This window comes from Arvicola amphibius, chromosome 4 (genome assembly GCF_903992535.2).
Source record: "Arvicola amphibius chromosome 4, mArvAmp1.2, whole genome shotgun sequence".
Classification (NCBI taxonomy): domain Eukaryota; kingdom Metazoa; phylum Chordata; class Mammalia; order Rodentia; family Cricetidae; genus Arvicola; species Arvicola amphibius.
In genome coordinates this window covers 102,394,550-102,419,408 of record NC_052050.1, presented here as the reverse complement: position 1 = coordinate 102,419,408, position 24,859 = coordinate 102,394,550, and the positions used below count along the sequence as shown (strand labels likewise).

The 24,859-nt window shown below is 41.6% G+C and overlaps 1 protein-coding gene across 2 annotated transcripts in view; it reads right to left on the bottom strand.

Moving 5' to 3' along the window:
* Positions 1–24,859, bottom strand: part of Rrn3 (RRN3 homolog, RNA polymerase I transcription factor) — a 57,480-nt gene that overhangs the window by 26,190 nt on the left and 6,431 nt on the right. The window contains exons 1-9 of one of the 2 annotated variants that reach the window (XM_038326290.1): positions 16,770–16,890; positions 15,456–15,561; positions 12,367–12,423; positions 6,956–7,045; positions 6,727–6,856; positions 6,169–6,228; positions 5,003–5,066; positions 3,854–3,923; positions 2,466–2,564 (exon numbers count right to left, since the gene is read on the bottom strand). In XM_038326290.1, the coding sequence (XP_038182218.1) occupies positions 2,466–2,564; positions 3,854–3,923; positions 5,003–5,066; positions 6,169–6,228; positions 6,727–6,856; positions 6,956–7,045; positions 12,367–12,423; positions 15,456–15,561; positions 16,770–16,852 (759 nt within the window). In that variant the 5' untranslated portion in view covers positions 16,853–16,890. Of the gene's footprint in view, positions 1–2,465; positions 2,565–3,853; positions 3,924–5,002; positions 5,067–6,168; positions 6,229–6,726; positions 6,857–6,955; positions 7,046–12,366; positions 12,424–15,455; positions 15,562–16,769; positions 16,891–24,859 lie in introns of those variants that run through there. The other variant, XM_038326291.1, reaches the window with a different exon arrangement.

Sequence of the window (24,859 nt, the reverse complement as noted above, 5' to 3'; positions counted from 1 at the left end):
CAAAGATGTGTTATATTTGTTAATTTATGTAAAGATGTGTTGCATTTGTCTCACCTTGCCTGCCTAAGGCATCTGATTGGTCTAATAAAAAGATGACCAGTCACAGTTAGACAGGAAGAGGGATAGGCATGGCTGGTAGGCAGAGAGAGTAAGTAGAAGGAGAAACCTAGGCAAAAGGGAGGAGAGAACGAGGAAGAAAGAGAGGGACATGTCCAGAGCCAGAAGCAAGCAGGAAGAGCTACCTGGGCTATACTGTGAGACCCTGTCTCAATGAATAAAAATCAGGGGCTAGAGAGATGGCTCAGCTGTTAAGAGCACTTGCTCTTTCTCATTCATTCATTCATTCATTCATATGCTTACTTATTTTGTTTTTTCAGGGCAGGGTTTCTCTATGTAGCTCTGGCGGGCCTGTAACTTACTCTGTAGACCAGGTGGACTCAAACTCAGAGATCCATCTGTCTGCCTTCCTGAGTGCTGGAATTAAAGGTGTGTGCAAGAACACTAAGAGCATTTTTTTCTTTCAGAGGACCTGGATTCAATTCCTAGCACCCACATGGCAACTCACACCCATTCTTAACTCCAGTCCAGAGTAACTAAAACGTTTTTCTGGCATCCACAGGTACCACGCATACATGAAGTGCACAGACAAGCAACCAAGCAAAACATTCATATACATAAAATAAAATAAATGCAAAACTAAATCAGAGCCAGGAAGATGGTTTAGTAGGTAAAGGTAATTGCCACCGAGCCACTCCATCCCCAGAAACAGACATACAGACATGGTAGAAGGAGAGAACCAGCTTGCACAAGGTGCCCTCTGATCTCCACACATGCCATTACACAAGACACACAGACACACACACATGGGGGGGGGGGCGGACCAAAAACTAAGTAAAATAAAAATAAAAAAATTTAAAATGTTTTTCTCCACCTTGAGTTCTATCTTGCCAGGCACACACCTTTAATCTCAGCACTCAGGAGGCAGAGGCTAGGGGATCTCCATGTGCTTAAGGCTAGCCTGGTCTACATATCAAACTCCAGGACAACCGGGACTATATAGAAAAACCTTGTCTCAAAAAAACAAAAGCAAAAGAAAAAGAGCTGTAGCTCCTCAGGTTGCAGTCCTATTCAATAACCCCAATTTTGAGTCATGCCTATACCACATACTTCCTAACCTCTTCCTAACCCTCTACTCTCTTGGACTGCAGTACTCACTGGCAAACCATCTCAGGAAACACCAAAAGCACTACACATCTCAGGGCTTTGCATGTGACCTTAAATTTGTAGACATGCTTGTGTGGGCAAGTCCAAAGTTGTTATCAGGAGTCTTCCTCAATTGCTTTCAACCTTCTTCACCAAGGCAGTGTCTCTCAGATACTGTTGCAGATAAGGCTAGAGAGTGAGCCAGCTGGCTTTGGAGACTCTTAACTGCTTTCCAAGCACCTGTGCTATATAGGTAGGCCACCACACCTACTCTACGTTTTCATGGGCACTTCACTTGATGAGCTATCTGTGCAGTCCAAGTCCATGGACTTTTGTTTTGTTCATCCCTGATGGTACCTTGATGGTACTGACCCAACTCTTTCTTCTTCCAGATCCTCACAATACCCAGAGATTACATTTCTTTCCTTTTCTGACCACTCCTGCTCCCCTATCCTGACTGCATTATTCCACAAGCCTGTCCTTAGTTCCCAGCTACAGTTAGTTACTGAGTTTCTCCAACTAGTCCTATATGCAACTACACCTGTCCAAGGGTAACCAAATGTATCCAGAGCCTCCTTCCTCTGTTGTTTTTTTTTTTAAAAAGAAAAAGTTTGATCTGTTTATCCTTATAGTATGCATAAATAAGAATTTTCAAACAGAAAATAGATGCAGAAGCTCAAATGAACATTCAATCTGGGCCTTCCTAGCATCCACACCAGACAGGCCCCAAAGGCAGTTTAGCTCACGGCACTTTCTACAATGCCTTTGTATGGCTGTGCCTAAGTCCTAAGACTGAACTGTTTACAACTGCCAAGAGTAGGTCAAGTTAAAGAAGTATAGCTAGAATGAAGCAAATAACTGGATTGTTTTCAACTGCTGCTATTTGTCTTAGTTAGGGTTTCTATTGCTGTGAGGAGACACCACCATGACCACAGCAACTCTTATAAAGAAAACATCTGATCAGAGTTCAGTAAATTATCATCACTGCAGGCACACACGGTAGCAGAGGTGGTGCTGAAGCTGAAGAAGCTTAGACTGACGCATTGGGTGGTATCCTAAGTATAGGAAATCTCAAAGCCTACCCAGCAACAAGACCATACCCACTGCAACAAAGAAACACCTCCTAATAGTGACTCCTTCTATGAGAATATGGGACTATGGAGGCCAGTTATATTCAAACTACCATATTATTTATTGTTTCACATACACAAAATATGTAGTCATAAAAACAGAGAAAAAAATACAGGTGATCTGATACTTACATCTAACTTGAGCAACTTTTCAATGACAAGCTCCAGAATTTCACGCCTCAAAGTTGGAAAATACACACTTATCCTTAGTAAATTATGAACATAACATTCCTAAAGCATGAAAAATGAAAAGATGAACAATTCAGCAGTAAGCAAAACATGACTTCTAACTGCAGGACTAGAAAAGGGACTGTCAGTTATGAAACTGAACTATTCAAATGTACGTATGTTAATTAATCTAATCACCACAAGTAAATGATTCTACTCAGTAATACACTATTACCTTCTGGTAATATTCTTTATTTTTTTATTCACTTGTGGTACTGGGAGTCAAACCCAGAACCTTGTACATGCTAAGCATGCATTCCCTCTGAGCTACATCTGCAGCCTTCCTGGTAATTCTTATTTGTATAAGCACTCAACACAAAAGATTATTTCTGAAATGGATTCTAACCATAACCTACACACAGTAATAAAATGGTCCTGAGGCCAGGCAGTGGTGGCACGAGCCTTTAATCCCAGCACTGCAGAGGCAGAGGCCAGCCTGGTCTACAGAGCAAGTGCCAAGACAGGCTCCAAAGCTACACAGAGAGAGAAACCCTGTCTCAAAAAACAAAAACAACAAAAAAATGGTACTGGTTATACTAGCTAGGAAAAGAATTAGACACTAGGAGTAGTAGCTCACACCTATAATCCGAGCATTTATATGGAGGCGGCTGAGGCCAGCCTGGGCCATAGATTAGGACCCTGTTTCAGAAAATATAACCAAGAGAAAAGAATGTAGACAGAAGGTTCTGTTCCACCCAGTCCCACAGCCATTCAGACACAAAGAAACACACAGAGGCTTATATTAATTATAAACTGGCCTATTAACTCAGGTTTATTAATAACTAGCTCTTAAAACTTATATTAACCCATAATTCTTATCTATGTTTAACCACATGGCTTGGTACCTTCTCTCAGTAAGACATTCTCATCTTACTTCCTCTGCGTCTGGTTGGTGACTGCGTCTGCCTTTTCTCTTCCCAGAATTCTCCTGTTCTGACTGCTCTGCCTATACTGACTATCAGCCTTTTATTAAACTAATGAGTGAAAAATATTTAGTGTATAAGAGCATTATCCCACAGCAAAAGAATATGAGAAATGTTCTTAGCTTTTTCTCTCTATTGATTTTTGAGCCAGAGTCTCACATCGTAGCTCAGGCTCACCTCAAACTTGCCTAAGTCCTCTTGCTTAGCATCCCAAGTGTCAGGATCACTTAGGATCAAAACAGGCCTATGCCACAACACTCCATGAAATGGAATATTGAGTTTAAAACCCCAGACAGGCATTTTTTAAAAAAATAATAACATCATCTAAAATAAAGTCAGAAAATAATCTTTTCATGAAAGATTTCTTACCAATGTTCTCTCTGATTTTCTCACAAATGGAAATTTTTCTACCAGTATTGGCATTAGAAACCATGGTGTCCTGTTTAAAAAAAAAAAAATCCAATCCATACTAACTTTTTAAAAAGCTAGTATTTGCATCCTAAGAACAATAAGGAAATAAGAGGCAAAAAGGAACCCTACTACATGTAATTAAAGGCCCAAATCAGGGACTTTCAAAGAAAAATATAAAACAACTTACATAGAAATACACTTTATTTTTTAAACTTTGTTAGTAACAGCAAGTCAAAAACAGGCTTTTCTTCTACAACAGATTGACAGATTTCAGTTTAAGAACATGTACCAGTATATAAATATATTATTTAAAGAGGCAAAGTATCATTAACTTGGTATTTTTTGATTAAGGCAGGGACTCATGTAGCCCAGGCTAGCATCAACTAGCATAAAACTGTGTGTAACCAAGGTTGACCCTGAATACCTACCTGATCCTCCTGCCTCTACCTTCCCAACTGCTGAGGTTACACATATACAAAACTCCACCCCCAACTTCCCATTTTTAGTTAACAAAAGTAACACTAATAGTCTATACTGCCAAAGAAACCCACAAGCCTGCCACACTTCTTGATAACCACATTTTATTCATACAGCAAAGTGTACACACAGGTTCAAAGAGAAAGTATCTGCATATCATATCTGCTGAAGATAAAAGCAAAATCCCAACTTCTACAGAAAAGAGCACTATGTATAAGTTAAACATATATAGTTACACAGGCACGAAATGACTTAGAGAGAGACAGTTGCCTTCAAGGCCTGGCACCTGAGTTTCTACAAGGTAAGGTGGCAGAATGGAAACTACTGATAGCTGTCCTCTGACCAGCATGATGGCACACTCAACACCTGTGCCTACACCTACACACAAATTAAATTTTTAAGTTAATAAAATAAAAACATAATGAATAGAAAATAGAATTTTCAACGTGTTATCAATACAATTGAAAAATAAATATAACCCAGTTTTTAATGCTATTAACACTCTATAATCTACTCATCTCTTCCTTCCAGAGCTGTGTGCACACATTACAGGCAAGTGACCCACCAGAACTAAGACTCAACCTATTTAAACTAAATACCATGATTCAAAGACAACAAAACAATACTCACGATGGGACATATTTTGTTATGATTTGCAAGGCTCTATGACATGTGTCAAAATTTGCAGGAAGATCTACAAGGAAAAAACTTGAAAGTATGAACATCCAAACAAAAAACTTCAAAATCATGTTTCTGAAACTAAAAACACTTTCTAACCAAAACTCAGTAACTATGAGAGAAATAAGAATTGCCAAGTTTTCCTTTAATCCCAGCACTCGGGAGGCAGAGGCGGGCGGATCTCTGTGAGTTCGAGACCAGCATGGTCTACAGAGCCAGTTCCAGGACAGGCTCCAAAGCCACAGAGAAACCCTGTCTAGAAAAACCAAAAAGAATTGCCAAGTTTGATGGGAGGTGGTGGCGCACCCCTTTAATCCCAGCAGAAGCAGGCAGATCTCTGAAGACAGCCAGGACTACACAGAAACCCTGTCTCAAAAGACAAACAAATAAGCAAAAAAAAAAAAAAAAAAAAAAAAAAAAAAAGCAAGGTTTGTCTCCTCAATCAACAATGAGTATTAAATAGATTAATTATAGCACACCTACATAGATTCATCTAGAAAGAGCTAGAGTTATTAGCTAAGAATGGCAAAGCACACATAGAACACATGTAACACTTCAGCGGCTAAAGCAGGATTGCTGAGTTGGAGGCCAGAGACCCTACCTAAAAAAAAAAAAAACAGGGGTTAGCTCAGCTGGTAGAGTGCTTGTCTAGCGTTTACAAAGCACTGAGTTGATTCTACATAAAACAGACATAGCAGTACACTCTCGCAACCCCAGCATTCAAGAAGTAGGGGCAAGTGGATCACAAGTTAAGGTCGTCTTTGCTAAATTCAAGGCCAGTTCAAGGACATATAAGAACGTGTCTCCAATGGAGGGGGGATGACTGCACACTATGAATGTGCCAAAAATAGGCTATATACCTGGGTGTGGTAACAAACATCTTTAATCTCAGCACTCAAAAGCAGAGGTAGGTGGATCTGAGTTCAAGGCCAAACTAGTGAGTTCCAAGACAGGTGGGCTATACAGTAAGACACTCCCTGTCTCAAAAGACCAACAATATTCTATCAAAGGTTATCATTTGTTGTTGTCTCCATGAGAATAAGTACTGAGACATCATTTGGAACACATTCTCAAAGATAAGACGATGTCACTGCTTTGACACTTCCTTTTATACTCACTGTCATCTTCATCATCAGAATCTGAAACATCTATGCCACCCTCCTTAATGATCACTCGGGCTTTGGAGAAAAAAGAAAATATGTTATACTCTTCTGTCACAGACAAAAACAAGGAACAGAAAATTTGAAAGGTGGAAGGGGAGAGGGGTGCTAGAAAGATGGCTCTGCCTGGGAACCTGATTCCCAATACCCACATGATGGGTCACAAATGCCTCTGAATTCTAGTTCAAAGGGATCTGATCCCCTCTTCCAGACTCTGGCCACTGTACACAGGGTTGCATACATATACATGCAGAAAAAACACATACACCAAAAAAAAAAAAAAAAAAAAGAAATGTTACATTGACATACATACGCTTTCTGCCTGTGATACCCTGTGCCAACACAGGGCTCTGCAAGCACAGTAGCAGCCATCAGAAGTGGCACATGACCTTAGACCATAACTGTGAGCCAAACAAACTACTTTAGAATAAGGGAGGCAAGGGCAGAGAAAGCAAGTGAAAGGAAGGGGAGAGGAAGAAGAAAACTCATTTTTACAAGCAAGTAACAACTACTTACGAGGTACAAAATGAGAAGCAATCATGCTGAGACATGGTCTAAGGAAGACTGTCTGTGCTGATACAAGATTACCAAGAAAAGCCAAATACTCCTCCACCACTGTCTGACTTCTCTTCAACCAAGGCAATCTCTATAGACAGGAAAGGAAGACAATGCAAAGGTGTAACAGCTATATACTGTTTTCAAAATACTAACTAAGGTGTTAGTCGGTGAATTAGTGTAAACTTACCAAGATAATGTTTATAAGTTGCTCAAAGTCTTTTGTCAAGTACATGACAGAGGAACGAAATTCCAGCAGCCAGTTAATTATCTGGTCATCCTTAAGTTAAAACAAACAAACAAACAAACAAACAAATCATAAACTGTCTAAAGTTACAGAAAAGTAATGGATATACTTTGTATCAATAACATGTTTAAAATCAGGAAAACAAACATGTTCCACTAAGATATGCCAGAGGGGCTAACCATGGTGTACTCCTATAAGTCAAGCATGTGAGAAGCGGAAGTTTCAAGATCTGAGATATATACTAAATTCCAGACCAAACTTTGCTTATATACATATTAAGCCAAAGGGCTAAGTGTAGGACAGTAACAATGCTTTCCTTCCATGTTGGAGACCCTGGACCTAATACCCAGCACGTCTGCACAAGCTAGGCAACTTGAGTCTGATCACCAGAAGCCATGTAAATATGGAAGGCAAGAAGCTGGGCCAGGGACTGGAGAGCTGGCTAAGCACTGGCCGCTCTTCTAGAGGACACAGAATCAATTCTCATCTACAAAGTGGTTCACAACAATCATCTGGAACTCCAGTTCTAAGGGATCCAACATCCTCCTCTGGCTTTTTTTTTTCTTTTTTCTTTTTTTGGTTTTTCGAGTACAGGATTAACTCACTCTGTAGACCAGGCGAGCCTCAAACTCACAGAGATCACCTGTCTCTGCCTCCCAAGTGCTTGGATTAAAGGCGTGTACCATCATTGCCTGGCTTTCCCTGTCTTCTTTAGGCACCAGACATATATAGCATGCCCAGACATACACATCTAGAAAACAGCTATATACACATAATAATAATAATTTTTTTAAAAAATCTGAGTCCATGGGGCTGGAGAAATGGTTCAGTGGTTAAGAACATTGGCTGTTCTTCCAGAGGTCCTGAGTTCAATTACCAGCAACCGTACTGTGGCTCACAACTATCTATAATGAGATCTGGTGCCGTCTTCTGCAGAACACTGTACTGTATACATAATACATAAATAAGTCTTTAAAAAAATCTTAAAAAAAAAAGACTGGGGTTGTGGCAGAGCCCTTAACCAGCATGCTTATATCCTAGTTTTCAAACCCCAACATTGAAGAATAAGAACTATAAGAACAGTCAGGAACTGCTGATTCAGTGGTGAGTGCTGATTAGGAACAGATTACTTGTAGCACTCTGAAAAAGCAGACACAGCTGCTATCACCTTTACTGTGCCAAGGACCTGCAGATGAGCTAAGGCTGCAGATCAATAGCTGAGTGCTGGTTTAGTAATGCACAAGGACCTGGGTTTAATCCCCAGCACAACAAAACCACAAAACTATTATATGATATATATATATATATATGATATATATATATATATCATATAATATATATCATATATATATATATATATATATATATATATATATATATATATCTGGCGCTAAGGCTGGACAAAGGGTTTAGCCGTTAAGAGCTAATATTGTTCTTGCAGAGAATCCAAGTTTAACCTCCAAGTTCCCAGCTTCCGCATATTTGGCTCTCAGCTGCCCCTAATTCTACCTCTAAAGGATCTGACATCTTATGCACACATACACAAATATGCAATCTTTTTGTTATTTTGCTTGTTTTGAGACTGGGTCTCTGTATGTAGCCCTGGGTGTCCAGGAACTCCCTATGTAGATTAGGCTGGCCTCGAACTCATAAAGATCTGCTTGTATCTGCCTTTTCTTCCTTGTACTGGGACTAAAGATGTGTACCATTATGCCCAGGTAAATGCATTTTTTAAAGTTAAAATTAAAAAAGAATCTGCTGAGGGCTGGGTTCAGGCTGACCTCTAGCTTCAACACTAAGTTAACCTGCTCACAGAAAGTAGAATGCAACACAAATAAATTGGCCCTTTGGACCAGAGAAAAAAGATAAAGCTCAGGGGCTCTTTAAGGGTAATATTTCTTACAGAGAGAAAGGACATTGCAGAAAACTGAAAGTAAATCAATATAGATAGATAGAGAGAGAGAGAGAGAGAGAGAGAGAGAGAGAGAGAGAGAGAGAGAGAGAGAGAGAGAGAGAGCAAGCCAAAAGAGAACTCTGGGGAGCAAAAAAGGGTCAGGTAAGGCACAGAGGCCATGTATGCTGAGCATATAATTAGAAACATCTTCTGAAGTCTGGACAATGGACCCAAGGAGGAAATCACCATGTGCTTAGAGAACCAGAAAAAGCTCAAAGTAGCTGACATTACACCAGGATCTGAGACTGAACAGTTTGTAGATTACAGTAGTAGCAATAAACAGATATGACATTTACATGGAGCTGGAAAGGTGACTCAGTGGTTAAGAGCATTGGCTGCTCTTCCAGAGGTCCTGAGTTCAATTCCCAGCACCCACATGGTGGTTACAACCATCTATAATAGGATCTGATGCCCTCTCTGGCATGCAGAACACACATACATAAAACATAAATAAATTAATAAAAAAAATGACAATTACTATGTACCAGACAGTGTTCTAAGGTTTTATCATATGTTAATTCATTTATTCCTTACAACCACCCCACAGAACAGGTACTACTGATCTCCATTTTACAGAGGAGGACACTAAAGTACAAGAGCAAGAACTCTCACCTTGGGAGGGAAGCAATGTTGTCTGAGCCAATGTTCAAATAAAGTGTTAAGGAAGACCTCAAGCCACAAAGAAAAGACATCCAAAGACATACAGGTAGAAGGTGACAAACTCAGGGGATGATGTATCTCTTAAGACTAAACACAGTAAAGACCATTACCAACTGTACTAGAGGTTAACCATGAAGTTGTTAAGTAGGAATAACATGCCTAGACATGTCCTGTGGAGAGATGAGTCAGGCTTCACTGTTCAAAGTACATCTACAGGGAAGAGGACAGAGCACAGCAGGATCTAAAGAATAGAGAGTTACTAGAGGAATTCAGATTTACGAACACCAACAAAATCACACATGAAAGGTTTTGTTTGTTTTGCCCCAACATGGATGAATAGATATAGGTTAGAAGGTCCAGAAAGACTACAAGGTCCCTTATTCAAGAACTATGTAAGCAATAAAACCAGTTCAGCACACAGAAGGCTACAAAAAAGTAGGTTTGGAGAAGAGATCACTCTGACTTCGCCATAGTGGAGCACATTAACAATTCTGGAAGATGCAATGAACAGGTAGTTAGGAAGCAAGTCTGGGGTCCACAGGAGCAACAGGAGCTACAACACATGCATTAAGGAGTTACTAAGACACATGTAGACTGCAAAGCCTATAGCAATCACACACTAAAACTCTACTGAATAAAATAAAAGAACCAAATTTTTAAAATTTCAGAGTTTTAAAAATAATTTTTTAAATTAAGGGATGGAGAAGAAGCTCAAAGGTTAAGAATATTTATTGCAGCTGGGCAGTGGTGGCACACGCCTTTAATCCCAGCACTAGGGAGAGAGAGGCAGGCAGATCTGTGAGTTTGAGGCCAACCTAATCTATGAACAGCGAGTTCCAGGACAGGCTCCAAAGCTACAGAGAAACTCTGTCTTGAAAAACAAAACAAAACAAAACAAAACAAGAATGCAAAAGAAAAAGAATATTCATTGCTCTTCCAAAGGGCCTGGATTCAGTTCCCAGCATCCACATAGCTGCTCACAACTTCTGGTCTCCCTCTGCACCAGGCATGCCATACAGAGTAAACACACACATGCATGCAAAACACTCATATACATAAAATAAACCCTTAAAAACCCCACTCAGTTCCAAAGTTAAGAACACATCAAAAGGTTGGGTGGTAGTGGAACACACCTTTAATCCCCGCACTTGAGATGCAGAGGCAGGAGAATCTGTGAGTTCAAGGCTAGTCTGGTCTACAGAGAAAGTTCCAGGACAGCCAAGGTTACAGAGAAATTCTGCCTCAAAATAAATAAATAGGTAAGCTATTAAAAGATAATATATAAAACAAAGAACACACCAACAATGTGACAAGAAGTGATGAGAAGACAAAGATCAAAGAAAATGAAGGCGATTTTAAGTGGGTGGGCAACAGTGTCTATTGCTGAATGGGTGTGAAGCTGTCAAATGCCACTAAAATGAGACTATGAGAAATTACTGGGGAAGGCAGGCATGGTGGCATACACCTTTAATCCCTGCATTTAGTATGCAGAGGCAGAATGATCTCTCTCATTTGAGGCCTGGTCTGTATAGAAAGTTCCAGAACTACCAGGGCTATGTAGAGAGACCCTGTCTCTGAAGGAAAAAAAAAGTAACAAAAAATTATTAGGAATAAAAGCATGATCACGGGTAACTTTTATCAAGTCAAGAGAGTAGTGATATGTTGACTTAAATGTAAATAAGGCAGAAGGAATGGGGGTGTGCTTGTAAAGAGGAACACTCCGAATGACAAGCCCTTATTTCAGGTTGGAAACTGTCCTAAGGAATCCTGGATAGCAACTCACTAAGTCTTCATGGTTCTCCCCTCGTTCTTTCTTTTTTTAAGAATTATTTTTTATTTTATGGTTATGAGTATTTTGCCAGCATGTGCATTATGTGCATGCAAGACAGACTGCAGAGTCCAGAAGGTATCATATCCCCTGAAATAGTTAAAGATGGTTGTTGGCTGCCATGTAGATGCTGAGAACAGAACCAGAGTGCTCTGGAAGACCAAGTGCACTGGGTGGCAGTGGTACACCTTTAATCCCAGCACTCAGGAGGCAGGCAGATCTCTGTGAGCCCAGCCTGGTCTAAAAGAGCTAGTTCCAGGACAAGCTCCAAAAAAAGAGAGAGAGAAAGAGAAAGAAAAGAACACCAAGTGCTCTTAACTACTAGCTATCTCTGTAGTCTTCCCTTTAAGTAATCAAGTGTGGGGAGAGGGCAGGAAGTCCAATCATCCAACCACTAGATGCCAGGAGTATCCCCTTCCTCCTACTGCTGACAACTAAAAGTGTTCCCATCCATTGTCAAATGTCTGCTAGAGGGGAAGATTGATCCTGGCTGAGAAACACCGAGTTAAGTAAGATAGAATCACAGAAAGCAAGTCCTGGACGACAGACAAGGATCATTGGTAAAAATATTACAACCTGGGGTCAATCCTAGAGACTCAGATGGTAGAAAGACAGGGCCAACTCCCACAAATTGTCCCCTGGCCTTCACACTTGCTGTAGCATGCACATATGTGCAAAATACACAATTAAAAATGATAAATAGCCAGGCAGTGGTGGTACGCACCTTTAAACCCAGCACACGAGAGGCAGAGACAAGCAGATCTGTGAGTTCAAGACCAGCCTGGTCTACAGAGAGTTCCAGGACAGGCTCCAAAGCCAGAGAGAAACCCTGCCTCGAAAATCCAAACCAAACCAGACAAAAAAAAAAAAAAAAAAAAAAAAAAAAGATAAAAGAGAATGTTTTTAAATTACCTTTATATCAGGGTCTGAGAGCTGGTTCTTCAACAACTCTAAGTCATTTGTTTCACCCTAAACAAAGAGAAGGTATTAAAGTACAATTACTATGGTTTCCTTTAAATATTAACAGAATTTTGTTTCATTTTCCAAGACAAGGTTTCTCTGTGTGACAGTCCTGGCTGTTCTGACTCACTCTGTAGATCGGGCTGGTCTAGAACTCACTGAGATCTGCCTGCCTTTGTCTCCCAAGTGCTGGCATTTAAGGCATGCACCACCACCGCCCAGCCAGAGTTTTTATTATTCCTTGATATCTCATAGAACTACAAAAGGACCTGTAGAACTTCTATACATCGCTTACAATAATAAAGTCATGACTATACAACTTTTAAAGCAGTCCTGGTCATTTTATATACTCACAATCCCAAATATTCAGACAGCAAGCCCAAGGCCACCAGTCTGGGCAACCCCATTTCAATATAAAAAGTTAAAAAAAAAAAAAAAAAACAGTGATGGAGGAGTGTCTATGTGTTACTTTCATTGGCTAATAAAGAAACTGCCTTGGCCCTTTAATAGGACAGAAAATTAGATAGGTGGAATAGACAGAACAGAATGCTGGGAAGAAGGAAAGTGGGCAGACGCTTCAGGCAGTCGCCATGCTTCTCCTCTCTGAGATGGACGCAGGTTAAGATCTCTCCTGGTAAGCGACCACCTCGTGATGCTACACAGATTACTAAATATGGGTTAAAGCAAGATGTGAGAATTAGATAATAAGAGGCTGAAACAAATGGGCCAGGCAGTGTTTAAATGAATACAGTTTCCGTGTAATTATTTCGGGTGTAAAGCTAGCCAGGTGGCAGGACACAGCCCCGCCGTTCCTTCTACAAAACAGGGCTGGAGAGATGGTTCAGCAGTTAAGAGCACTGACTGCTCTTCCAAAGGTCCTGAGTTCAATTCCCAGCACCCACATGGTGGCTCACAAGCACCATTAATGAGATCTGGTGCCCTCTTCTGCCCTGCAGGGATATATACAGGCAAAACGGTGTACACATAATAAATAAATCCCTTATAAAAAAAGTAAAAAAACAAAAGGGCTGCAGCTAGATCTCATGGGCTTATCCTAGGCTTACTCCCTAACACTGCAAACAAACAGCTAAGGCAGCAAGAAACTTGCTGCATCAGAATTCTACAACTACCCAGGGTGTGGACACTTTACTACATCAGATACTAATGAAAAGTCTCTAAATAGGAGATAAACATTGTGATGTGTCAGAAAGAATTAAGACTGCATCTACTCATATATATGAGTAGGAATTATAAGACACAATCATTTATGTTATATCTTTAGTGATAAGATCTAGAGGAACCACTTAGACAACACAAAACCATAGAACTACAAAAGGACCTGTAGAACTTCTATACATCACTTACAATAATAAAGTCATGACTATACAACTTTTAAGAATTCTTATTTAAAGCAGTCCTGGTCATTTTATATACTCACAATCCCAATAATAATCTCTAGCTTATTCTTCTAAAGTCAAGCTTAGGTAACTCCTTAAGAGATAAAATGGTTTAGCAGAGCCAGGCATAGGGGTGCACAGTAAAAAGGGAGAGGCAGGAGGATCTCTGGAAGGTCAAGACCAGCTTAGTGTACAAAGCAGTTCTGGGCCAAACAGAGCTACACAGTAAGATACTGTCTCAAAGGGATTAAAACTTTTAATGGGATTATGTAATTCCAGACCGGAGCAAGACTATCTCAAAAATAAATAAGTAGGGACTGGAGAGATGGTTCAGCAGTTAAGAGTACTGGCTGCTCTTCCAGAGGCCCTGGGTTCAATTCCCAGCACCTACATGGCAGCTCATAACTGTCTTCAGTTACTGTTCCAGGGGATCCGACACCCTCACAGAGACATACATGCAGGCAAAACATCAATGTACATAAAATACAAATAAATTGTTTTAAAAATAAATAAGTCAGGTGGTGGTGACACATGCCTTTAATCAGGAGGCAGAGGTAGGCGGATCTCTGTGAGTTTAAGGTCAGCCTGGTCTACAAAATGAGTTCCAGGACAGCCAGAACTACAAAGAGAGACCCAGTCTTGAAAGACTAAAATAAATAAATAAGTAAACAAACAAAATTGCTCAAGTTTAAATTTTAATTTTAGCACTTGTTATAGTTTTTAAAGTGTACTATAAACAGCACTGTCAAGCATGAAACTTCAGCAAACGCACTTTGATTACTTTGACAGTATCATGCATATCACTAAATATTCTATTTCAATATGGCGTCTAAAAATACTTCCTCCCTCCATTCCCCATCTTTCCAGACCAGCGGTTCTCAGCCTATGGATCACAACTCCTTCAGGGAGTCGAATGGCCCTTTCACAGGGGTCACCTCGACCAGCAGAAAACATAGATATTTACATTGTTACTCTTTTTTCTTTCTTTCTTTCTTTTTCAATTTTTCCAGACAGGGTTTCTCTGTAGCTTTGGAGCCTTTCCTGAAACTGGCTCTGTAGACCAGGCTGGCCTCAAACTCACAGAAATCCACCTGCCTCTGCGTCCTGGGTGTTGGGATTAAAAGCATGCGCCACCATCACCTGGCTTACATTACTATTCTTAACAGTAGCAAAATTACAGTTATGAAGTAGCAAAGAAAATAATCTTATGGTTGGGGTCACTACAACATGAGAAACTATATAAAGGGACTGCAGTCTTAGGAAGGTTGAGAACCACTGTTTTAGACAGAATCTGTGTAGCCCTAGCTGGCCTCAAATTCACAGATATCCACCTGCCTCTGCCTCCAAGTGTTCACCAAACCCAGAGTAAAATTTATATTTAGGTTATTAAAAGAGCTCAACTGGGGGAAGTGTTTTCCTGGAGTGGACAAGGTCCCAGATCTAATCCCCACCACTGAGAAACCTAAATAAAGACACACATAAACGTTCATGTTCGTTTTACTATGTTTACTGTTACTGTGTTTGTGGTTGTTTCTGGAAGGTGGGAGGCACTCAGGAGGAACCCAAGGCCTTGATAACCTGCTCTTCAGTGTAACACATACTGTATTCTGTCTGACAAATCAACCCCAGAGTATTTACTCATACCTTTTTGTATTTCAGTAAGACTTCTGTCACAGTTCCACCAAACCGAACAGTTTTTCTTGGGGGAGAATTGAAGAAATCACTCTCTAATGCAAGCATATCCGAAAGCCTGAAGAACCAGAAGTACCAGGTATTAAATGCATGACACAGAGTAACAGCGAACAGGACTGAACCAACGTCATTTTGTGTGATGAGACTAAAAGTTTCTTAAATGCTATCCATGTTTCCAATCTTATCCCTACCTTTCATTCTTCACTCAGCAACTGTCTTCTCGTGGGACTTAGAATAACAATCCAAACTCAAACTCCTAAAGGGAAAATACTACATGCTCGAAAAGCCAACACTTGGGAGGCTGAGGCAGAATCCAGAAGTTCAGGGACAACCTAGGCCTAGTGAGATTTTATCTCAAAATTTATTTTTTTAAGAGAAGGGGAAGGAAAAAAATGAAAGACTCCAAATTCCTGCATTAATCCTGTAAGATTCCATTTAACAGGGCCCTTGTCTAATTCTGATCTCAAGGTAGAAGCACTTGTTAGGAAGCATGGTGTCCTTTCTCCCTCAAACTTGTCAAGCTGGTTCCCATTTCACTTGCTACTCTTTAGAAACACTTTTCCCACATATATACAAGGTTGAAGCGCAAATATCAGAGGCTTTCTCCACCAGAACTGCTGCAGTATTTAGTTCTCCACAGCTCTAACTGATCTTGTTCATTTACTGCTGTCCCTGTCCAGCTGTTGAGCCCGAGAACGTTAGTCACTGGATAAGCTATTGTCCCCAGTGTCTTAGCACATTAAGTCCACACTTCAGAAACAATTGTCATTATGCTAAGTGCTTTTCAAGGTTTCCTTCACTTAGAAAGTCATACAAAACCTAAAAATGTTGGACAAGAAAACGATTGCTTAGATAAGGACAACTGGGTCTGCTGCTCACTTCTGCAGAAACAAACTTCAAACTTTAGAATTCAGTTTGTCACCACTGACAGCATTCACCCAGAAATCCAAGTTCAGGGAATGCGGTCCACATCTACGCTAATGGAGGGAAGAAGAAAGACGCAGACGACAGGCCTAGAGTCACACAAGGCGAACCAGGAGTTCAAGCGGAAGATAATGGAACAGACAAGGCTGACTAACGGCGCCTTCGCCCTCACGGAGGGAACACGAGGCTGCTGCGCACCGGGGCCGAGCCCGCGGGTCCCGGCGCTCCCGGGCCTCGGGACGCTCCCACCCCTCGCCCCCACCCCCTCAGTCCTCGGGACGCCCCGAGCGATCACTGCCGGCTCGAGCCGGCACACGCAGGGGGAGGCCGCCCGGATCTTACCCAGTCCGCGAAGCACCCAGCGTGCCAGAGGCCACAGCCGTCACATCTCCCGGCAAGCTCGTGTGAAGCAGCGGGGCGGCCATGGGGCCAAAGCAGCGCAAGCGCAGCGACTGCCGCCGGAAGTGACGGCTGCCGGCCCACCCCGGAAGTCGCCTTGGAGAAGCAGCCTCCAGCCAATCGGGGCCCACCTGAGGGGAGCGTGGCTCTCGCCTTAGTGGGCCCCGCCGGCCGTAGCCTTTGTGAAGCGTGCCAAATAGACTGGGGCAGCCATGAGAGCCAGTCAGTAGCTGGGTTCCTCAAAACCTTTCTCCAGAAGAGTCCTGCCATGCTGGCGGGCGCCTAAAACCTCGGCCTCTGAAGGTGGAAGTAGAAGGATCAGGAGTTCAAGACTAGACGGTAAAGTGCTAGGACCCTGGTTAGTAAAAAGCCCGGCGTGATGTTAGTCATGCCAGCACTGGAGAAGAGATGGAGACTGAAGCAGCTTTAGGACCCGCTGACCGACCGGCCAGACTAGGCTTCCAGGCAAACACAACACAAATCGAATCGAAGAAATCAAGTCTTTACAGTGGAGAGATTTGACTGAACAAAATACATGATCTGTACGTCATTTTAAACACACGATAATCTTATTCTCTAGGAAACACATGACATGCGGAAGCCTGGAGGCAGTGGTGAAAAAACAGGAGAGGGCTGGAGGGCTGTCTCCATGGCTAAGAGGACCTAGGTTTGAGAGTTTGTCATAGTGAATGAAGGCTTTTAATCCCAGCACTGGCAGAGGCAGGCAGAGCTCTTGAGTTTGTGGATAGCTTGGTCTACAGAGCGAGTTCTAGGACAGCCAGGGCTACACAGAGAAACCCTGTCTCAAAAACAAAAGAAAAAAAAAAGAGGACCCAGATCGATTCCCAGCACCTAGGTATGACTCACAACTGTCTGTAGCTCCAGTCCCCATTCCCAGGGGATCTTATACATAGTGCCCAGACATATATGTATGCAAAACACCCAAACATAAAATAAGTTTAAAAACAGTCTCTTTTAATTTATTATGTATTCAGTGTTCTACCTGCAGGTCAGAGGAAAGCACCTGATCTTATTGTGGATGGTTGTGAGCCACCATGTGGGTTCTGGAAATTAACTCAGGAACTCTGGAAGAACAGCCAGTGCTTTTAACCGCTGAGTCATCTCTCCAGCCCCTTAGAAACAGTTTTAAGGAGATATTTGATCTCAAGCATACTTTTTCTTTGTTTCTCAAGATGTTGATAGAATCCAGACCATTGTTCATAGTAGGTGGGTGCTCTACTATTGAGCACCACTTGTAAATTTGTAAAAGAAACAAATGTCACCCAGACCAAAAAGAAGCAAGGAAAGGGGCTTTGGTTTTTGCTTTTAATATTTTTATTTATTGTGTATGTGTTCCTGTGTGCACCGCATGCATACAGAGGCATCAGATCCATCTGAAATTACAATTACAAACAGCTGTACACTGTCTGGTGTGGGTGCTGAGAAACCACATTAACTAAGTGCTGTTTTTTGGTTTTGTTGTTTGCTTGTTTGTTTTAATGTTTTCAAGACAGGGTTTCTCTGTGTAACAGCCCTGGTTGTCCTGGAACTCACTCTGTAGACCAAACTGGCCAACCAAGCTGACCAACTCTTAGAGATCTGCCTGCCTCTACCTCTCAAGTGCTGGGATTAAAGGACATCGCCAACTGGCTGCAGAAGGTGCTCTTATCGACTAAACCATCACTTCAGCCCTTTTTTTTTCTGGTTTTTTGTTCGGTTTAAGCCAAGTTTCTGGACATGAAATCTCAGCAATCTCCACCCTGAAAAGTTCCACCCCTTCCCAAGAAGCTATATAAGCCCTGTATCCTGTTCAGTTTGCTGCAGTTTTTTGCCCCAGCAGAGGCAGCACCCTCCTGGTGTGAGGTTTGTTGTGGGGTGGGACTTTGTGGTATTCTTTGACTCCCAGGATACCTTTCCATCTGAGCTCTAATGCTTACAACTTTATTTTTGTCTTCCTCCAAAGGCACTATTTTTTTGGTTTTTAAAAGTCATTTTAAAGTGTGGTTTGTTTTATTTTGAGTACTGGGAATTGAACTCAAGGTCTTGCACAGGCCAGCTCTTAAACCACTAAGCTATATCCTCAGCATTTCCATTCTCTTTATGTAAATAGCATTTTTTTTCCTCAACAGTGTGCTTTGGGGGAAAAGGTTTGAGACAGTGTCAATATATAGCCTCAAATTTGGGATCCTCCCAAGTAATCCTGAGTGTTCACAATAGAGACATAGTTTGCTCATCTGTCTGAGACGATGGCAAGTGGAGTCTTCTGGCTTCAGGCTCCTGCTGTAGACAAGGCTGACTCTGAACTCCTGATCCCTCTGCCTCCACCCTAAGTGCTGGAATTAAAGGTGCACACCACCATGCCCCACTGGAGTTAGATTGTATTTTATTTTATTTTATTTTATTTTTGGTCCTGAAGTTTGAGGCAAGAACATTGAGCAAGTACACACTGCCACTAAGATGCACCCCAGTCGAAAGTGTAATTTTTTAAACATGGTTTTGAATTTTGTATGCTTCATTACATGGCTACTCTTTCAGCATTATATTTCTACAGTCCATATTATATTAATATAAAGTTGTAGTTCTCTGCAATATTTATTCCATTATATGAATACATTAAAAAATGTTCCAGGGAGAGATGTCTCGGTAGTTAAGAGCATTGGCTGCTATTGCAGAGGATGCAGGTTCACTTCCCAGCACCCACCTGCTAAGGCAGAAAGACATAGGAGTCCAATGTCAACCCATGCCACATATTGAGTTCCAGGGTAGCCTGGGCTACAGTGTGAAACCCTGTCTCACATAACCAAACCAAGGTAAACCAACAAAAACTCTAGGTCACTAAACCATGTTGAATATGTATTTAACTTGGTGGTAGTGGCACACACCTTTAATCCCAGGACTCAGGAGGCAGAAGTAAGTGGATCTCTGTTAGTTCAAGGCTAGCCTGGTCTAGGACAGCCAAAGCTACATAAAGAAACCCTGTCTCGGCCGGGCGGTTGTGGCGCACGCCTTTAATCCCAGCACTCGGGAGGCAGAGGCAGGCGGATCTCTGAGTTCAAGGCCAGCCTGGTCTACAAGAGCTAGCTCCAGGACAGGCTCTAGAAACTACAGGGAAACCCTGTCTCGAAAAACCAAAAAAAAAAAAATAAATAAAATAAAATAAAGAAGAAACCCTGTCTCCAAAAAACAAACCAAAACAAAACCCCAAAGAAACAACAGCAATAACAAACAGCATGTTTATGCTTCCCTACCATGCTCAAGCCCTGCATTTGATCCCAACACTGCAAACAAGAACCATGCAAAACCAAAAAGGGCCAGTGAGATGGCTCAGCAGGCAAAGGCACTTGTTGCCACACTGGAGAACCTGAGTTCAATCCCTGGGACTCACATGGTAGGAGAGAACCAACTCCTGAAAGTAGTCTTCTGACCTCTATTCATGGGACTGGTTTATGTGCAGGTATACCACTTTAAAATGTGTAATAGGATAATTCATTGTTGGAGTTCTCTGGTCATGTCCCTTTGCTGGGGAATCTCCATGTTTCATTAGTTACCAGGGTTCCTGCTGTGAAAAAAGCTTCCTTTATGCAAGCTTGTTGGACAGAATCTCACTCTAGCCCAGCCTGGCCTCAGACTCAGCAATTCTCTTGCTCCAGCTTTTCTGGTGGTGGGATTTTAGCATAGGTTATAGAATAAACCATCATACCTGGCTCTTTTATTCACTTTTGTTTTCACAAGGGCATCAACATCATTTGTCATTAGTCCCAACAAGGAAATTAAAAGTCTCTTTTCAGTCACATGTGTTAGTAAGGTACCTGTGAGGGCACAGCCTCCATTTTACATCTTATCTATTACAGTTGTTAATCGTTGCTCTGCACTCCTTCAGAGTGAAGTTTTCTTTACTTCATATACCCAGAAGACATTAAATTTGTTTTTCAAAAGAGCTGTCTTTCTCAAAGGTGAATTTTACTACCATCCCTGAAATGCTTCTGTTAGCTAAATCTCTTGGCTCACAAATAGCAGAAACCAATGCCAACATTGACAAGCAGAGGATGGTTCTAAAGATACAAGTATATTATTATTATTTTTTTTTTTGGTTTTTTCGAGACAGGGTTTCCCTGTAGTTTCTAGAGCCTGTCCTGGAACTAGCTCTTGTAGACCAGGCTGGCCTCGAACTCAGAGATCCGCCTGCCTCTGCCTCCCAAGTGCTGGGATTAAAGGCGTGCGCCACCACCGCCCAGCTACAAGTATATTATTTTTTTATACTTATTTATTATGTGTACAATATTCTGTCTGTGTGTATTTCTGGAGGCCAGAAGAGGGCACCAGACCCCATTACAGATGGTTGTGAGCCACCATGTGGTTGCTGGGAGTTGAACTCAGGACCTTTGGAAGAGCAGGCAATGCTCTTAACCTCTGAGCCATCTCTCCAGCCCCCGATATAAGTATATTATAAAGCACAAATACACATGCACACAGGCACACACACAACCAAAAACAACAACAAATAACTCGGGTGGAGAGGTGGCTCAGCTGCTCAGAGTCCTGGTTAGGGTTAGGAGCCACTTCTAGAATGATCTGATACCCTCTTCTGGCCACAACTGGTACTGCACTCATGTAGTACACAAACATACATTTAGACAAAACACCTAAACACATAAAATGAAAATAATTTAAACAAATCTTCGAGTTGGAGAGATGGCAGAGCAGTTAAGAGTACATATGGTAGGGCTAGAGAGTTGGCTCAATGGTTAAGAGTACAAGCTCTTCTTGCAAAAGACCCAGGTTCAATTCCTAGCACCCACATAGAGGTTTACCACTTTCCTCAGGCACCAAGCATGTATATGGTACACAGACATATGTGCAGGTAAATTACTCATACACACACACACACACCAAAGAAAAAAAAGGAAAGAAAGAAGCAAAAGAGCACATATGGCTTTTGCAGGAAGTTCAGTTTCAGTCCCCAGCACCCACATCAGGTGGCTCACAACCACCTGTAACTCAAGCTCAAGGACATACAAATGCCTCAGGGCTCCACAGGCACAACACTCATGTGCACATACCCCCTCTCATTCACACAAACACATAATTTAAAATGCCTTTTTAGGGCTGGAGAGATGGCTCAGCAGTTAAGAGCATTGCCTGCTATTCCAAAGGTCCTGAGTTCAATTCCCAGCAACCACATGGTGGCTCACAACCATCTGTAATGAGGTCTGGTGCCCTCTTCTGGTCTGCAAGCATATATTATATACATAATAGATAAATATTTAAAATAAAAAACCAAAGAAAAATAAAATAAAATGTCTTTTTAAAAGCCTGGGACAGGGCTGAAGAGATGGCTCAGAGGTTGAGTGTACTAGCTGCTCTTCCAGAGGTTCTGAGTTCAATTCCCAGCAATCACATATATAATGAAATCTAGGGCCCTCTTCTGGCCTGCAGGCAGAACACTATATACATAATAAATTCAAAACAAAACCTGGGGCTTGAGAAATGGCTCAGCAGTTAAGAGCTCTGGCTGCTCTTCCATGAGACCCTGGTTCAATTCCCAGCACCCACATGGCAGCAGATAATCCACTGTAACCCCAGATACCAAGATCTGATGTCCTCTTCTGACCTCTAAAGGCAGAAGGCATTTAAGTGGTGGACAGGCATAAATATAAGTAAACACATATACACATAACAAAACACATTACCCTCAGGGGCTGGAGAGATGGCTCATACCCTCCTGCAATCCAGTTAATACTGGGTGGAGAGTTGGGTGTGTTCCTGCAGGTGTGTAGCCCACCTACTTAGGGGACTATAGTAGATGAATCATTTAAACATACGTCTGTAATCCATCATTTCACAAATTGAATTAAAAAGACAATTATCAAATTTATTATTTTTGATGTATTTATTGTATGTGTATAAGAAGACAACTTATGCAAATTCCAGGTATAGAATTCAGGTGAGCAGGCTTGCCCTAAAGGCCCTCTACCTGATGAGCCATCTCCTCTGTTTATGAGGCTCAATTATTGGAATACTAGGTCTCTAGTCAACGGCACTCTTTCGGGGAGGTTATGAAAGGTTCAGCTTTGCTAGAGGAAGTATGTCACTGGGGGATGGCTTTGAGAACTCATAAAAAACCCCACTTTCAGTTTAATCTCTGCTCCATGTTTATGGCTGAAGATGTGATCTCTCAAGTTCCTGCTTTAGCTGCCTGCTGCCATGGTGTCCTCATCATCATGGGCTCTAACCCTCGGGACTTGTAAGCTAAAGTGAACTTTTTCTCCTATAAGTTGCATTGGTCATAGTATTTTATTACAGCAACAGAACAGTAAATAGGGCAAGGTCTCGTGTATCCCAGGCTGGCCTCAAACTCACTATGTAGACAGGGATACTTAATTATAAGCATAGTCAAATGGAAATTATAATATAGTAGAAAATGGAAACTGACTTAGTTCATCTATGCTACTGTAACAGAATATATGAGATTGGATAATTTTAAACAAAACAATAGAGATTATTCATCAAAGTTTGGAGGCTAGGAGGTCCAAGATCAAGGGACTAGTAAGCTTCATGCCTGGTAAGAGGGCCATGGTGTTTTCCAACATGGTCCTTTATTGCTGAGTTACAGAGAATGAATGTTGCATCCTCTCATGGCAGAGAGAAAAGATGTGGGCTGGGGAAACGCAAGAAGAGACAAAGGCCTAAAGAACCTAGCCCTCCTAATCCTTGTGCAAGGCCACAAATCAAATCCCTGAAGCTCTGAACCTGACTCAGAAGCTCCACAAGGGAATCTTCTTGGTCCTGTCCTGTTGGAAAGTAGCTTCGTGTGGTGGCTCAGATTTTTAATCCCAGAAATGGAGGCAGAGGCAATTGATCTCTGAGTTCAAGATTTACAGGGCGAGTTCCAGAACACTTAGGACTACACAGTGAGATCCTGTCTTGAAACCCCCACAAAGGAAAGAAGAAAATAAAGCAGTTTCCTAATGCTTTATGTTGGTAAATTACATTTATTTATTTATTTATTTATTTATTCACTCAACATCCTTAGTCATCAGAGAAATGCAAATCAAAACAACTCTGAGATTTCATCTAACATTTGTAAGGATGGCCAAGATCAAAAACACTGATGACAACTTATGCTGGAGAGGTTGTTGGGTAAAGGGAACACTTCTGCATTGCTGGTGGGAATGCAAGCTGGTACAACCTCTTTGGATTCAGTGTGGCGATTTCTCAGAAAATTAGGAAACAACATTCTTCAAGACCCAGTAATACCACTCTTGGGTATATATCCAAAGGATGCTCAATCGTGCCACAAGGACATGTGCTCAACTATGTAAATAGCAGCTTGTCATAAATAAATATGACAAAGAAACTATGTTTGTCATAGCCAGAACCTGGAAACAACCTAAATGCCCCTCGACTGAAGAATGGATAAGGAAAATGCGGTACATTTACACAGTGGAGTACTACACACTAGAAAAAATAACAACAGCTTGAATTTTGCAGGAAAATGGATGGAGCTATAAAACATTATTTTGACTGAGGTAACCCAGACCCAGAAAGACAATTATCACATGTACTCACTCATAGGTGGTTTTTAAACATAAAGCAAAGAAAGCCAGCCTACAAACCACAATCCCAGAGAACTTAGACAACAATGCGGACACTAAGAGAGACTTACATAGATCTAATCTACATGTGTAGTGATGAGGCAAGCAGGCTGCGTCCTGCCGCCCAGCTAGCTTTACCCGAAGTAATTACACGGAAACTGTTCATTTAAACACTGTCTGGCCCATTAGCTCTAGCCTCTTACTGGCTAACTCTCATATCTTGATTAACCCATTTCTATTAATGTGTGTAACACCACGAGGTGGTGGCTTACTGGGAAAATTCTAACCTACATCCATCTTGGGCCAGAGCTTCATGGCGACTGCCTGTCTCTGCTTTCTTCCTCCCACAATTCTGTTCTGTCTTCCCTGCCTACCTATGTTCTGGCATATCAGGCCAATTAACCAATGAAAGCAACAGATAGATAGAAGACCCTCCTA